The sequence below is a fragment of the Phocoena sinus genome, chromosome 10 (genome assembly GCF_008692025.1).
Source record: "Phocoena sinus isolate mPhoSin1 chromosome 10, mPhoSin1.pri, whole genome shotgun sequence".
NCBI lineage: Eukaryota > Metazoa > Chordata > Mammalia > Artiodactyla > Phocoenidae > Phocoena > Phocoena sinus.
In genome coordinates this window covers 54,113,888-54,131,207 of record NC_045772.1, presented here as the reverse complement: position 1 = coordinate 54,131,207, position 17,320 = coordinate 54,113,888, and the positions used below count along the sequence as shown (strand labels likewise).

The 17,320-nt window shown below is 36.5% G+C and overlaps 1 protein-coding gene across 5 annotated transcripts in view; it reads left to right on the top strand.

Annotated features, from left to right (window-relative positions):
• The window catches only part of MON2 (MON2 homolog, regulator of endosome-to-Golgi trafficking), a 132,186-nt gene that overhangs the window by 34,402 nt on the left and 80,464 nt on the right, over positions 1-17,320 (top strand). For all 5 annotated transcript variants that reach the window (XM_032645103.1, XM_032645104.1, XM_032645106.1 and 2 more), the window contains 4 exons: positions 988-1,182; positions 12,281-12,405; positions 12,795-12,931; positions 13,722-13,875. In XM_032645103.1, coding sequence (XP_032500994.1) covers positions 988-1,182; positions 12,281-12,405; positions 12,795-12,931; positions 13,722-13,875 — 611 coding nt within the window. The remainder of the gene's footprint in view (positions 1-987; positions 1,183-12,280; positions 12,406-12,794; positions 12,932-13,721; positions 13,876-17,320) is intronic.

The following is a 17,320-nucleotide window of genomic DNA, read 5'->3' as shown; positions in this document are numbered from 1 at the left end:
TGATTTTTTTTAAAAAATACATTTTACAAATTTTGTGATTCTGAACAAATAAACTGCTCTATGCCTTATTTTTCCTTTTTTTGGTAAGATTAAAGGATTAGATTGGTAGATTTTTATTACTGTTTCTTTGTTTGTGGCTTCAATGAAATTGAGATGCTTAAAACAACAGAATAATATATATTTGAGGTTAGACATTAAATGTAGACTGGACTTTGTATTGTCAGTATAATGGGACTACTTTTGGCTAATATAGTCAAGGCATTAATAGGTTAAGGGAGCTTTTCTGCATAATATGCCATAATTCTAAGTAAAATTTAAGAATTCTTTGCAAGATTCCCAGACTTTAAAATAATTTTGCTTGTTCGTCATTGTGTTTTTATCAGCTTTTTGTGTTCTGTTCAAGCAATCTAAGTAGAACAAAATATTAATTAGTAAATCTTCTATGCATGAATAGAATTATCTTTGCAAAATAAAATCTGAATTATATAATTTATTATACTTTATTAATCAGATTTTTTGTAAGCTGCCTATTTAAATGCTTTATCTGTTTGAATTTGTGTAATGTATTTTCTTTTTTTTTTATTTTTTTTTTTATTTTTTTTTTAAACATCTTTATTGGGGTATAATTGCTTTACAATGTATTTTCTTTCTTTTGTTCTTTATGTTTTTAATTGCTAGTGTCCTACTAAAATTAAAATTCCTAGTAATAAACATCATTTTAATTCCAAAATTATTAAATGTTCAACTTAGATTCTTTTTAAAACTTCTTGAAATATTGTTTGATCTTATATTCTCAAAGAACAATACTAATTTCAGAATTGTGTGTAAAATGGTAAAATAATAAACTGTATAAACTTATAATAAAGGTAAATTATTCATACTGATTATTAAAGATTATTATTAATTGTGAGACTGTTTTATAAGCATTAAGTACAAACTAAGTTAATTCTTCTTTTTTTTCTTTTTTTTTTTAATCTTTACAAATAGCATCAGGAATTTAGTTTCCTCCTCAAAGAAAGGGTATGTCCTCTTGTGATAAAGCTCTTTTCTCCAAATATAAAGTTCAGACAAGGTTCCAGCACTTCATCTTCTCCAGCACCAGTTGAAAAACCATATTTTCCTATCTGCATGCGTTTGCTGAGAGTAGTATCTGTTCTGATTAAGCAATTTTACAGTCTTTTGGTAAGTGCTAATTTTTATATGTGTTTGTGTGTGTAATCGCATGAAGTCTCTTCTGAGAAGATGATGTATTTAGCTTTTTCACTTCAGTTAAGCAAACTTTTTTTTTCGAGTACCTATAGGTATTCTCTTAGGTACTCAAAAGTTCATTCTTCCCTTTCTTATGTTTATGTGGCATTTTTAATGTATGTAAAGAAGAGTCATGGCCTATTATCAGATTTGGTGAATTCTAGCCTAAGAAATCAATTTTTACTTTCAGTCTAATATTGTATCTATTTTGCATAAATTTTTGGATGCAGGGTATGTTGTGATATTCCAGATCATAATTCTTTCAATGTGATGATTGATTCTTAAATATTTTTCAGAGAAAATGGTATATGATGGTATGTTTCTTTTTAATTTTATGTTAAGTCAAATTCAGCATTTTACCTTAATTTTAATTAACAAAAGTAGTTGGTTAGGGCTTCCCTGGTGGTGCAGTGGTTGAGAATCTGCCTGCCAATGTGGGGGACACGGGTTCGAGCCCTGGTCTGGGAAGATCCCACATGCTGCGGAGCAACTAGGCCCGTGAGCCGCAACTACTGAGCCTGCGTGCCTGGAGCCTGTGCTCCGCAACAAGAGAGGCCGTAATAATGAGAGGCCCGTGCACCGCGATGAAGAGTGGCCCCCGCTTGCCACAACTAGAGAAAGCCCTTGCACAGAACCAAAGACCCAACACAACCAAAAATAAATAAATAAATAAATTTTTTAAAAAAGTTCTCATCACAAGAAAAAAGAATTAAAAAAAAAAAAGAGGGCTTCCCTGGTAGTGCAGTGGTTGAGAGTCTGCCTGCCGACACAGGGGACGTGGGTTCATGCCCCGGTCCGGGAAGATCCCACATGCCACGGAGTAGCTAGGCCCATGAGCCATGGCCGCTGAGCCTGTGCGTCCGGAGCCTGTGCTCCGCAACGGGAGAGGCCACAACAGTGAGAGGCCCGTGTACTGCAAAAAAAAAAAAAAAAATTGGTTATAGATCATCTATGAAAAGTCAATCTGCTACATGTTAGCAATAACCAACAACATAACAAACTATTAGACCGTATAGGTAGTTTATACTAAATTCTGTGGAGACTATTTTTAAAAAAAGGTTTTTTCCATATTTATGTTATACTTGTCATAGATGTTCTTTTCCTATTCCAAGTCTATTTATGTAAAATGCATTTAGAACTAGTCTTTATAAGCACTGTAGTTATAATTATTTCTGGCCACGTGAGGTATATCTAGAATATATTTAATACACTGTTTGGCAATACTGTAGGAAATCAAGTCATTTCAGAATGTGTTGCTAAAAATGAAATTACAACACTCCCTAACACCATACACAGTAATAAACTCCAAATGGATTAAAGACCTAAATGTAAGACCAGACACTATAAAGCTCTTAGGGGAAAACATAGAAAGAACACTCTTTGACGTAAATCACAGCAAGATCTTTTTTGACCTACCTCCTAGAGTAATGAAAATAAAAACAAAAATAAACAAATGGGACCTAATGAAACTTAAAAGCTTTTGCACAGCAAAGGAAACTATAAAGAAGACAAAAAGACAACCTCAGAATGGGAGTAAATATTTGCAAACAAGTCAACAGACAAAGGATTAATCTCCAATATACATAAACAGCTCATGCAGCTCAATATTAAAAAAAAACCCAATCCAAAAATGGGCAGAAGACCTAAATAGACATTTCTCCAAAGAAGACATACACATGGCCACGAGGCACAAGAAAAGGTGCTCAACACCACTAATTATTAGAGAAATGCAAATCAAGACTACAATGAGGTATTACCTCACACCAGTTAGAATGGACATCGTCAGAAAATCTACAAACAACAAATGCTGGAGAGGGTGTGGAGAAAAGGGAACCCTCTTGCACTGTTGGTGGGAATGTAAATTGATACAGCCACTATGGAGAACAGTACGGAGGTTCCTTAAAAAATCTAAAAATAGAATTACCATATGACCCAGCAATCCCACTACTAGGCATATACCCAGAGAAAACCATAATTCAAAAAGACACATGCACCCCAGTGTTCATTGCAGCACTATTTACAGTAGCCAGGTGATGGAAGCAACCTAAATGCCCATCCACAGACAAATGGATAAAGAAGATGTGGTACATGTATGCAATGGAATATTACTCAGCCATAAAAAGGAACAAAATTGGGTCATTTGTAGAGGTGTGGATGGACCTAGAGATTGTCATACAGAGTGAAGTAAGTCAGAAAGAGAAAAACAGATATCGTATATTAATGCACATATGTGGAATCTAGAAAAATGGTACAGATGAACCAGTTTGCAAGGCAAAGATGATGACACAAACGTAGAGAACAAACGTATGGAGAACAAGGCGGGAAAGCGGGGAGGGGGGTGATGGTGGTGGGATGAATTGGGAGATTGGGTTTGACACATACACTAATATGTATAAAATAGATAACTAATAAGAACCTGCTATATAAGAAAAACAAAGTTAAATTAAAAAAAAAAAAGAATGTGTTGCTATTTAGGGAACTGTAAACTATCAGGGCTTGGTGCCAAGGGTTTAAGAGTCTTTTAAAGTTCTTTTTTAAGAAAGGTAGATTAGGGCTTCCCTGGTGGCACAGTGGTTGAGAGTCCGCCTGCCGATGCAGGGGACACGGGTTCGTGCCCCGGTTCGGGAGGATCCCGCATGCCGCGGAGCGGCTGGGCCCGTGAGCCATGGCTGCTGAGCCTGAGCGTCCGGAGCCTGTGCTCCGCAACAGGAGAGGCCACAGCAGTGAGAGACCCGCATACCACAAAAAAAAAAGAAAGGTAGATTAGTTTCTCTAAAGATGGAAAGGTTTTACCTATCAGTTGTTATATTTTCTGTATTGTGTTTATTTATAGTCTGTTTCTATCCACAAAGAAACTTTTAAAAAAATGTACAGCAGAGTGACAAGATGATAGAATAGGAAGCTCCAGGCACTCTACCCCTCATGGAGACACCAACTTAACAATATACAGAACAGATTGCCCTTGTGAGAACTTTAGAAACCAGCTTAGAAATTACAGCACCCCAGGCAAGTCCAAGGCCAAGAAAAGGTTCATTAGAGTGGGTAGGAAAACCCATTGCACTTACCCGCTGTACCTCATCCCACTCCTGGCACAGCACAGCATGGTATGATCAAGGGAAATTCCCAACTTATGGCTTCTCCTTCAGGTGGAAAAGAAGGGTGAAATATGCAACCGATGTCCTGACTTTTGGGGGTACTGCCCAAGGGACTGATTTTTGTCTCAGCTGACTCTTGGACGCTTAAAAGAAAAGCAGCAACATACTTGGGTGCCTGGGGGCCTGCTGAGATCAAAGTCAAGCCCTGTGGCTTGCCACAGCACCAGGGAGATTATAGTAACACAGACAGACACCAGGGGAAGCACCAATACCTTGACTTGATACAGCACCACAGACTGCAGTACTACATAGGACACCAGGGAGAGCTCCTGAGTAGAAATCGGCAAACGTCTTTAGCTGGGAAATTACACACATAAGCCCAGAGAGGACACATTGACAGAAAAGGTTTGAGAGGACCCCAAAATCTCTAGCTGGGCTGATTGGTAAAGATCTTTCCCTGTACAAAGCCAGTCCATAAAGACTAAAAGAGTTAGCTGTTTTTTCAAATGCCCAAGTTTCAACAGAAAATAAGAAGACATACAAATAAACAGGAAAACATGGCCTAACCGAAGGAGCAAAATAAACCTCCAGAAATTGTCCCTAAAGAAATGGAGATAAGTGAGTTACCCAACAAAGAATTCAAAATAACCATCACAAAGATGCTCAGAGAGCTAAAAGAGAACACAGACAACTAGTCAGGAAAATGAGACACAGACAACTAGTCAGGAAAATGGTATATGAACAAAATGAGAATATCAACAAAGAGAAACTATAAAAAAGAACCAAACAAATTCTGAAGCTGAAGAATACAATAACTGAATTGAAAAAATTCACTAGAGGAAGTAGACCGCAGACTGGATCAAGCAGAAGGAAGAATCAGCAAAGTTGAAGACAGGTTATTTGAAATTATCAAGTCAGAGGAGCAAAAAGAAAAAAGAATGAAGAGACCCTATGGGACACCTCAAGTAGACCAGTATATGCATGTCTAGGAAGAACACACTGTATTTTACTTTCACACTCACAATACCTCTGTAACCAAACGTGGATATTTTTCCCACACTGACCAGTTCTCTGACAGCCAGGTGTCTTACATTTTGATTAAATTCTGACATCTACCAGAGTTAGCACAGGCCCCATAGGTTAAGGGATCAGTCCTCGAGACTGTCCCCTGTTTTAGATGCCAGTCCCAAGTAGTGGATCCCCAGGTTACCAACAACTTCTGTCTAACTTGGCTACAAATTGGAGGTTCTCACGACCCCTTCTTGGGGTTCAATAACTTGATAAAGTGGCTCACAGAACCCAGGAAAACATTTTACTTATTTTTGCCAATTTCTTAGCAAGGATATTTTAAAGGATATCAATGAACAGGCAGATAAAGAGATACATAGGGTGAATTCTGGAAGGGTCCTGAGAGCAGGAGCTTCTGTCCCTGTGAAGCTGGGGCATACCACCCTTCTGTCATGTAAATGTGTTCACTAACCTGGATGTTCCCCAAACTCCATATTTTGGCGATTTTTAGGGAGGTTTCATCATGTAGACATGATTGATTATTAACTCAATTTCCACCCCTCTTCCCACTCCAGAGAATGGAGAGTGGGGCTGAAAGTACCAAGCTTCTAATCATGGTTTGCTCTTTCTGGTAACTAACCCCTATCCCAGAGTCCATTGAGAGTTGCCTCATTAGAACAAAAGATACTCCTGTTACCTACAAAGTTCCAAGGGATTTAGGAGCTCTGTGTCAGATGCTCCTATCATTCAGGAAATTACAAGGGTTTTAGGAGATATGTGTCAGGAACTGGGGTCAGAAGTCAATTCTTAGAACAAAGGATGCTCCTAGCCACCCCTATTTACAAGGGTTTTAGGAGCTCTCCTAAAATCAGGGGTGGAGACCAACATATATATTTCTTATTATTTCACAATGCATTATGGGAGTCTTAGATGGGGAGGGAAGGGGGCAGAGAGCTTATTTGAAGAAGTAACGGCTGAAACTCCCCAAATTTGAAGAAGGAAGTGGACATATAAATTCATGAAGCTCAAAGAATTCCAACTGGGATTAATTCAAGAGACCCAAGCCAAGACACATCATAATCAAGCTGTCAAAAGTCACAGACAAAATATCTTTAAAGCAGAAAAAGAAGAGTGATTCTTCATGTGCAAGGGAGTGTTCATAAGATTTTCAGCAGACTTCTCAGCAGAAACCTTGCCAGCCAGAAGGAAATGGGGTGATATATTCAAAGTACTGAAAGAAAAAACTGTCAATCAAGAATACTAATCAAAACTTTCCTTCAAAATGAAGGAGAAATGAAGTCTTTCCCAGATGAACAAAAACCGAGAGAGTTTATTACCTGTGACTAGGCCGAATATATATCACTTCACTATTTATTCCCTAAGTATTATCAGAGTTGTCTTGGGAGGGCTTCTCTCTCTTCCCTCTCTAAAATACATGTTTAACTAGTTAAATTAACATAAGGCTATAGAAAGAGAAGACATTTCTCCTTTTCCTTTTCATATCCACTAATCAGAAATGGAGAACCCCATCTTTTTTCTGTTCTCCACAATAATGCAGCATGCTTACATCTTCACCATGGCAAATGCAGAATTCACATTTTGTTTCTGTTCCCAAATCAAGAATTACCAACTTAATTATCTTTTATTTTTATAATAGTTGGTGCTGAATTGTATCCCTTCAAAATTTATATGTTGAAGCCCTAACCCCCCCACTGTGACAGTATTTGGAGATGAGATCTTTGGGAGATAATTAGGTTAGACGAGGTCATGAAGGTAGGGCCCCCGTGATAGAATTAGTGACCTTATACAAAGAGATACTGGAGAGCATGCTCTCTCTCTGTCTGCCATGTGACAACACAGTAGTAAGGCAGCCGCCTGCAAGCCAGAAAAAGAGCCCTCACCAGAACCCAACCATGCTGCCACCCCGATCTCAGACTTCCAGCCTCTAGAACTGTGAGAAATAAATTTCTGTTTTCTAAGCCACCCAGTCTATGGTATTTTGTTATGGCAGCTCAAGCAGACTAAGGCATTTGGTTTCTGTTCACCACTTCTGTTATCTAGCGGTTCATCCAGTGACTTTTTCATAGCTACAGAGATCTTATTCTTTAGTGATTTCAGTTTTAGATGAAATTGCTGATATTGAGTGCATATATTCTGGATACTAACAAGTACTTTACATTCATTCATTTAGACTTTACTACAACCCTATAAAGTAGGCCTTTGTATTTCTATTTTACAGCTGAAAAAATGAGGTTCAGGATATTTATGTAGTTTGCCTGAGATCATACAGTTTATAAGCTGCAGAGCTGCGATGTTAAGTAATTCTTTTACACCCCCAAAACCCACACTCTTAACCCCACTGCATTTTATTCTTCACTGTTTTCTTAGTTCTCATTTCTTCCTCTCTCCAAGGCTGCCAGTGCCACGTTTCCTGTACTGCTCCTCTACCATTCTCTATATTTTGATCTTAGTCTCCTCGATTTGGGGGGGACAGAATGGGGAGAGATAAAAGCACAGCCAGCTACAGTAAAGATTGAATGTTGCTGTTTGAAGGAAGAGAAAAGCCTGCTTCTATTCTTCACTTATCAATTGGGCGTGATGACCAACTGGTGAAACTTCCCTTCATAACAAGGCAGCTCTAGGACTGTGCTGCAAAGATGAATTCTTCAGATATGGCATTAATTCCTAGTGTTATAATTTGTTACATGGAGACTTGACTCATTAGGATGGAACAGTTCAAACATTCTAGTTTCCCAAGGGCAAAAGTTAGAAGTGTGGTTGTTGTGGGGTGAGATACGTGATTGATGTGGAATGCATCTCTCTTATTTCTCTTGTGTTTTCTATATTTAAACCTGGAAATGATACATCTTAAAGGACATACTAGAGTAGTACTTCTTACACTTTTCGGTTGTAGGACCCCTTTATATGCTTTAAAATTATTGTGGACCTTTCATTTATGTGGATTATTTCTAATATTATTTACTGTATTAAAAATTAATCTGAGATGATACTAAAATCCATTACATGTTAACAGAAAAATTTATTTTCATGAAAGATACCTATATTTTCCAAAGAAAAAAAACACATTGTTTTATATTTTTTGCAAATTTCTTTAATGTCTGGCTTAATAGAAGATAGCTGGATTCTCATACCTTCTTCTATTTTCATTATTTTGTGATACGTTGTTTCGGTCAAAGCATATGAAGAAAATCTGTCCTCACGATATATAGTTAGAAAAGGCAGAATTATTTTAATGGCATTTTCAGGTAATAGTATATATTCTTCTTCGATCTTATACCAAACTGAACCAGTGACTTTTTCTTAAAGGTGTAGAATATGAAACCATGGTAATGACATTTTTATACTCTGTTACGTTAAAATTCATTGATTCATCTGATGCTTCAATTGTATCCTTTACCCATGCATCATTTATTATGGTTGAGCAAATGTTCCAAATGTTAATACCTTATACAGTACCAAAAATCACACATGTTAATATCAGCAACCATTTATCAGAAGAGTCTTTTGTTTTTAAAAAGCTGTCAAGGTCACAACAGCAGATATAAGTTTTCCAAAATTCTAATTTTTGTTTGAAAGCTTGAATCTTATCATTGACAATAAATACTGTCCATTGTTTCCCCAAAAGTGACAGGCTTACTTGGTTAATTTTTGAGAAAATATCTGCAATATACACAAGTCTAAATAGTCATAGTTTGCCATATACTCTTTTAGTTAAAATGGTTCTCATAGGAGAAAAAAAGTGATTAGTTCAGTTCCCAGCTGTGCCTTTCCTTCAGACAGCCATTGTACTTTGATACACAGCAAAAGTACTTCATGTGTGCTTCCTGTTTTGTCACACAGAAAATTACAAAGACATGCACATATGGGTCAGCTTTAATAAAATCAATAATTGTATTTTATTTGTTATTTTATTTTTGTCCATTGTGATTGTGGTCCTTAGGTGAAATAGACCCTTTTACTTTTCTTAATTGTGTGTGATGGTGAAGAATACAATGACACTAGTACAGTTCGGTGCTACTGCCTTGATTCTGGCTAAAGCACCGGCTGTTTTACCCACCATTGTTTGGAATCATCAGTACAAATGTCAATACTTTAAAAATGGCAAGTAATATCTTAGTCTTCTTACGAAAATAGTGTGATGTTACAGATGTACTGAAATGGTCCGAGGGACCACACTTTGGGAACCACTGCACTGGAGAATCAGTGTTCTTCCCCAGTATTCACCAGCTTATCTCTTATTCTATCAAGTAACTCAGGGCGGAGAAGATAACTAATCTTCTGTTAATATATAGAGAGTGATTAGAAGAAATTAGAATGCTCCCGTCATTCAGGTACAGATATAATATAGGTAGTATACTATATTCTTTCCACGTTCTGTCATCTGAGCTAGGTGCTCTTCTGCTCTCTGATACACTTAGGCTCCATGCCCAGATGTCTTTTTTAGGAACATATCTTTAAGGAGTTTACTAAACTTAGTTGTAAGTGGCTAGCATATCTCTCTTCTGCCTTTGACTTACTGCTTTTAAAAAGGAATGAATGGTGCCACGGAGCGGCTGGGCCCGTGAGCCATGGCCGCTGAGCCTGCGCGTCCAGAGCCTGTGCTCCGCAACGGGAGAGGCCACAACAGTGAGAGGCCCGGGTACCGCAAAAAAAAAAAAAAAAAAAAAAAGGAATGAATGGGCTAAATTGACTTGTGCAACTTAATTTTCCACATCTTTACATATATTTCTCTCACAAAGAATCTTATCACTGACAAATCCACTAGCTATAAGGTTGTTAGCACTAAACAGCTCCTGAGAAATAGACTCCTGCATTTAAATATTCTACAAGACTTTCTTCATTGTCTCCTAAGCAAACAGTTATCTTATGTACATTATACCTTATCAGACATCTATGTGGTATTTCGATGAAAATTTCCACCAGGATGGCTTTGATTCATCTTAAACATCAGTTGTCTCTTGACTATTATTTGGTACCAAAGGACTATAGGAATTCAGAAACATTCATCACCCTTCATGCTAGTATAATGGTGTTCACGGAGTACTTTTGTGCCACAAGAGTTGGACTTGGACCATAGATACCTGTTTCATATGAGTGCAACCTCTTGGAGGAAAGGCTTAACTTAGATTCACAATAGGCACCTTCCATTGCTAGATACCCTTGAGGACAATTCATTGTCCTCAGACACTAGTTCTCTGATCAGAGTTTCACACTTGGCAAGGAGGGAAGAAGCAAGAGCAAAGCTCCAGACCCCAGGAGAGAGGCTCTCTCTTTTACCCAAATCACAAGATTTTAGTGGCTGTAGTATAAAATTGAGTGATTGATTTGTACTGTAGTCACTTTTTCATAGGAGAGGAAGTAAAAGGAAACTCTTAAAGGCAAGTTTTATAACATTAATAATTTCTTTGTCTGTGATGTACTTGATGTTTCTGAGAGCCTTTATTTTCTGGCTTGAAAACCTAACCAGTGAGCTTCAATTCTGTCACCATTTTAAATTCTGCTTTTACTTTAAAGCAGATAGTACACATTTTGAAGGACCTACTCATGTTAAAACTCTTCAGTAGATAAAACTGTTGCCCAGTGAGTCACTAGCATGATTCTCTTCTTTTCAGTTCTTTACTAAAAGGGGTAATTTTATTTATAAAAAATAGTAAGCACTGTGCACTTGCATGTCACTTTGTCATGTTTAGGGGATTTTTGTACTCATTTTTTTCTCATTTGAGTTCTCAGGAAGGTACAGGTACTTTTATCCTTTATTTATAAGAAGATTACCTAGCTTGTTGTCATCTACAAAGTTGATGGATAAAGAAGCTGAGCCATGTGATTCTGATCTAGTGCTTTTCAACCATATCAAGTTTAGGACAGTGACAAAGCTCTGCCTTATGACTTACCCAGTCATAGCAGTCTAAGGATGAAACTATTTTTAGTTATCCCTCCTACTTTATCCTTATAATTATGTCCTATTTTTAAGCACCTACCTAAAAGGCATTAGAAAATACCAACTGCTGAGACTTTGGGCTAAAATCCTGAGGGCTCCTCTGTTCTCATAATTCCTTGCCTCGCATTATGCTCACTCATTTTGGAGGACCCCCAGCTAAAACGTCCAATAACCTGCTGTCCTTGGTGTGGAAGTATGATTTAGTTTGGCCTAGCGATCACAATGTCAGGTTAATTCTTACCTCCCAGAGGTCCTGCTGTGTCCTCAACAAATATGTAACAGAAACAACCTTTGAATAAACTGGTGACTTTTCCTTTGTTCATTCGTTCAGTTATCAGACATTTAATGAATAATGTCAAGAATATGCTTTAAATGTTATTTATTTATAAAGAGCTTGCAAAGGAGATGGCTTATATTAATACCAAAGGTAATAACTAATAGTTAATAATGCAAAACTATGTACCAAGCCTTGTTCTCAGTACTTTATATATCTTACACCTGTCAACTGCTACAGGTTCCTTCTTGTTTTCCTACTAGAAAATATATGCCAAACATTCTTTGGCTTATTGCCTCTTTGTTTCTGAAGCAGCATAAGAACATATGGAAAAAGTGTTGTGATATTAATGAAGGGTACATGAGTGTACATGATACATGCTGCCTTCCAGGAATGAGGATGGCATGATGGTGCATAGTGCTTTCTAAAGAATAGGTATAAAAGATAAACCATGTTAGAAGATCATTAGTGTGAGTTTTTGATGATATATTTAGAGAGACACTGATTATTTTTACTGTTATCTTTTCCATATATAACTACTTTTCCCTTCTTTTCTTTTTCTCTACTCCCCATTAAGGATCATAATTTATTTAAAATTAAAAGATTTTATTGGTTTGTCCGTAGGAGTAAGAATAAGAGTATAATTTATAATTCTTAGATTTAAAGAAATATTATTAAAAATGTTGTATTTTTTAGGTAACTGAATGTGAAATATTTCTGTCACTTCTGGTGAAATTTCTGGATGGAGATAAACCACAGTGGCTACGAGCTGTTGCAGTGGAATCAATACACAGACTCTGTGTGCAGCCTCAGCTATTGAGGTAAAACTTTACTCAGCAGTACTTTGTTAAATGGATAGGTTAATATTTATGCTAACAGGAAGAGCTTAAATATTTATTTCAAATAATAATAATTTCTAAACAAAGAAAATTGGGTATTGTATGTATATGGAGGGGTGTATGTGTGGGCAAAAAGTGTGGTTAGGGATTGCCATCAGTTGAATTTACTGAGTTAATATGGCCAAGATAATTTTTTTAGAACACGGACCTCATTCTGAACCTTTGTCCAGAGTTAGTAAAATCACTCAGGTGTGCTGAAGAAGTTTTAAGTATAGCATTGAGACTGATTTATCAACATTACTTGCTATTAAAAAAAGTTAAAAATTTTTAATCAAATATTTTCTCCAAAAACATTTAAAATTATTTTACAGGTCATTTTGTCAGTCCTATGATATGAAACAGCATTCTACCAAGGTTTTTCGTGATATTGTGAATGCACTGGGATCTTTTATCCAGTCCTTGTTTCTTGTCCCTCCGACTGGAAATCCTGCTACGACAAACCAAGCTGGTAAAGGCTTAGTCATATTTTGGTTTTTATATTCTGCCATAATTTACAATATTCAGTATTCTGAGAGGATATTTACAGAAATCCTGTGACTAGAGAAATTGAGGTTACCTAAACATATACAGTTATTTTATAATTTATTATATTTCTTTATAGTATTTTAAGTTTTATGTATAAATATAAAGATTTACACTTAAAGAATAATTTGATTTCACTGAGGTAACTATGTTTCTTTCCAGAATATATTTTCTTCTCTGATATACTTTCAGTTCCTCTCATCACATAAGAACAAAAGTTTAGATGCTAATTTTCATTTTAGAAGAATCTTCATTTGGTGCCTCTCTTTAAAGAGTGTGGTTACTACTAAGGTAGTAACTAAGGAGATCTGTTAGTCATTCTTTTAACAAAATAGGTGAACGTGATTTAAGTTTGGAAATCAGTGTATAGCTTCTTGTTCCCTTTAACTTCTTTCTCTTCCATTTTTAACTTTCTGATTAGTGGTTTCTTTTGTCCTTTAATCCCACCTCTGATTAAAAAGTGATTTAACAAAAGGTATGTTACATAGTTTGTCAGTATTTTTACTCATTAGTACCTTTAATATAAAGAAGGAAATGGTGTTTTGGGGAAACAGGGAGACTCTCTAGTAGCCAAAATAGGATTGGTAAATTTCATTTATTTGTGCAGTATCCATTCCTATAGCATAATTTTTAAAACTTGACCAAGTGTTTGAATATTATGGATTTGTAATTAAGTAGTAAATTGGTGTCTTTGCTTGCTTTCCCTTATCTAACAGGAAACAATAATTCAGGTGGCCCTGTCTCGGCACCAGCTAACTCAGGAATGTTGGGAATTGGTGGAGGTGTTACTTTGCTACCAGCATTTGAATATAGGGGAACTTGGATACCTATTCTGACTGTAACAGTACAAGGCAGTGCTAAAGCAACCTAGTAAGTAGTAGTAGCATTATTTTGTAAGGAATGTTATTGTTGGGGTTTATATTTTATAGTAAAATGTTTCTCTCTGCATTATATTTAAAATTTTAGACCTATTTCTAACATATTTAAGAACTAATTTTCTTTTGTTATATTTTGAGAATTTTATCTAGGACTGGATTTTGTTTGTTTTCTTTTGTACTACTTGAGGACTATTAACAGCATAACAAAACAGAATGTGATTTCTTTACCCAAGGACCTATCCACTTGTTCTGTATGGCTTTTTGATTTAAGTATGTGGCTTGATTTCAGGCCTTGTGGACTTAGGTCTTCTGATACTGAGTTACTTTCAGCAAATTAGTTTACCTATTTAAAAATCTCAATGTACTCAACTATAAAATGGGAGTAGTGACATATCTACCTTTCAGGATTCTGTATGTGAATAGTTAAGTGTTTGGCTGATCACATTTTTAGGGTTTAACACATGGAACTTTTAGTTTAATTAATTAAAGTGTTTAATGGATTCCACATGTGTTATTTAAAAATTTGTTATTATGGGGCTTCCCTGATGGCGCAGTGGTTGAGAGTCCGCCTGCCGATGCAGGGGACACGGGTTCGTGCCCCAGTCCGGGAAGATCCCACATGCCACGGAGCGGCTGGGCCCGTGAGCCATGGCCGCTGAGCCTGCGCGTCTGGAGCCTGTGCTCCGCAACGGGAGAGGCCACAGCAGTGAGAGTCCTGCGTACTGCAAACAAACAAACAAACAAACAAAACAAAAATTTGTCATTAGACATTTCAGTTTAACAACTACATATTCAACAGTGTATTGTTGATTTTTCTTAAGTAAGTCTTAGTGAACTGTAGTGCTTACAGAGATAAAGCAACCAATACTGCATGTGTTTAACATTGCCACAGTTGTGAGGCAGTTAACTAATATATTTTGAGTAATTGATATGCATAATTAAAACTCTGTTCCAGTGACAGTAAATCAAGGCTTAAACTGGGAAGCAGAATCTCTGACTAGTTTATATCATGAATTTGTATGATATGTCAGCCTGCATTGTATCATCACAATGATATTTTACTGTGCAGCTTTTTATTTTGCCTAAAATTATAAAAGTAAAGAGTCATGGAGGACCGAAATATTGTTATTCTTAGTCACTTAAAAGATTGAAGTTACTGTTTCATATAGGCTTTGCCTTGCTACAAAGGCTAATGATTGAGTAGACTACAGTATCAAGTTATAAAAGAATCAGATTTCTAGCACTGAAGGAGACATTAATAATTATCTCATTCATTACCCCACCTCATTTTTTAAATTAAAACAATCCCAACACAAAACAAAATTGCTGCTCTTGTGGACCTTACATTTTAGTGAGTGAGATAGTCAATAAAGATGCAAATAAACATGTAGTATCACGTTGGGTAATGGTTCACTGTTTGAAGAAAAAGCAAGTTATAAGGGTGTAGAGAGTGATCACAGTGAAGATAGGAACAGAAAGGATATATCTGAGGAAATAAGAGTGAGCAAAGACATAATTATTATTTTTTTAACATCTTTATTGAAGTATAATTGCTTTACAATGTTGTGTTAATTTCTGCTGTATAACAAGGTGAATCAGTTATATGTATACATATATCCCCATATCTCTTCCCTCTTGGGTCTCCCTCCTACCCTCCCTATCCCACCCCTTTAGGTGGTCACAAAGCACCAAGTTAATCTCCCTGTGCTATGTGGCTGCTTCCCACTAGCTATCTATTTTACACTGGTAGTATATATAACTCCATACCACTCTCACACTTTGTCCCAGCTTACCCTTCCCCCACCCAGTGTCCTCAAGTCCATTCTCTACGTCTGCATTTTTATTCCTGTCCTGCCCCTAGGTTCTTCAGAACTTTTTTTTTTTAGATTCCATGTATATGTGTTAGCATATGGTATTTGTTTTTCTCTTTCTGACTTACTTCACTCTGTATGACAGACTCTAGGTCCATCCACCTCACTACAAATAACTCAATTTCATTTCTTTTTATGGCTGAGTAATATTCCATTGTATATATGTGCCACATCTTCTTTATCCATTCATCTGTTGATGGACACTTAGGTTGCTTCCATGTCCTGGCTATTGTAAATAGAGCTGCAATGAACATTTTGGTACATGACTCTTCTTGAATTATGGTTTTCTCAGGGTATATGCCCAGTAGTGGGATTGCTGGATCGTATGGTAGTTCTATTTTTAGTTTTGTAAGGAACCTCCATACTGTTTTCCATAGTGTATCAATTTACATTCCCACCAACAGTGCAAGAGGGTTCCCTTTTCTCCACACCCTCTCCAGCCTTTATTGTTTGTAGATTTTTTGATGATGGCCATTCTGACTGGTGTGAGCTGCTACCTCATTGTAGTTTTGATTTGCATTTCTCTAATGATTAGTGATGTTGAGCATCCTTTCATGTGTTTGTTGGCAATCTGTATGTCTTCTTTGGAGAGATGTCTGTTTAGATCTTCTGCCCATTTTTGGATTGGGTAGTTTGTTTTTTTGATATTGAGCTGCATGAGATTCATCCTTTGTCAGTTGCTTCATTTGCAAATATTTTCTCCCATTCTGAGGGTTGTCTTTTCGTCTTGTTTATGTTTTCCTTAGCTGTGCAAAAGCTTTTAAGTTTCATTAGGTCCCATTTGTTTATTTTTGTTTTTATTTCCATTTCTCTGGGAGGTGGGTCAAAAAGGATCTTGCTGTGATTTATGTCATACAGTGTTCTGCCTATGTTTTCCTCTAAGAGTTTGATAGTGTCTGGTCTTACATTTAGGTCTTTAATCCATTTAGAGTTTATTTCTGTATATGGTGTTAGGCAGTGTTCTAATTTCATTCTTTTATATGTAGTTGTCCTGTTTTCCCAGCACCACTTATTGAAGAGGCTGTCTTTTCCCCATTGTATATTCTTGCCTCCTTTATCAAAAATAAGGTGACCATATGTGCGTGGGTTTATCTCTGGGCTTTCTATCCTGTTCCATTGATCTATATTTCTGTTTTTGTACCATACTGTCTTGATTACTGTAGCTTTGTAGTATAGTCTGAAGTCAGGGAGCCTGATTCCTCCAGCTCTGTTTTTCTTTCTCAAGATTGCTTTGGCTATTTGGGGTCTTTTGTGTTTCCATACAAATTGTGAAATTTTTTGTTCTAGTTCTGTGAAAAATGCCATTGGTAGTTTGATAGGGATTGCATTGAATTTGTAAATTGCTTTGGGTAGTAGAGTCATTTTCACAATGTTGATTCTTCCAATCCAAGAACATGGTATGTCTCTCCATCTGTTTGTATCGTCTTTAATTTCTTTCATCAGTGTCTTATAGTTTTCTGCATACAGGACGTTTATCTCCTTAGGTAGGTTTATTCCTACATATTTTATTCGTTTTGTTGCAATGGTAAATGGGAGTGTTTCCTTAATTTCACTTTCACATTTTTC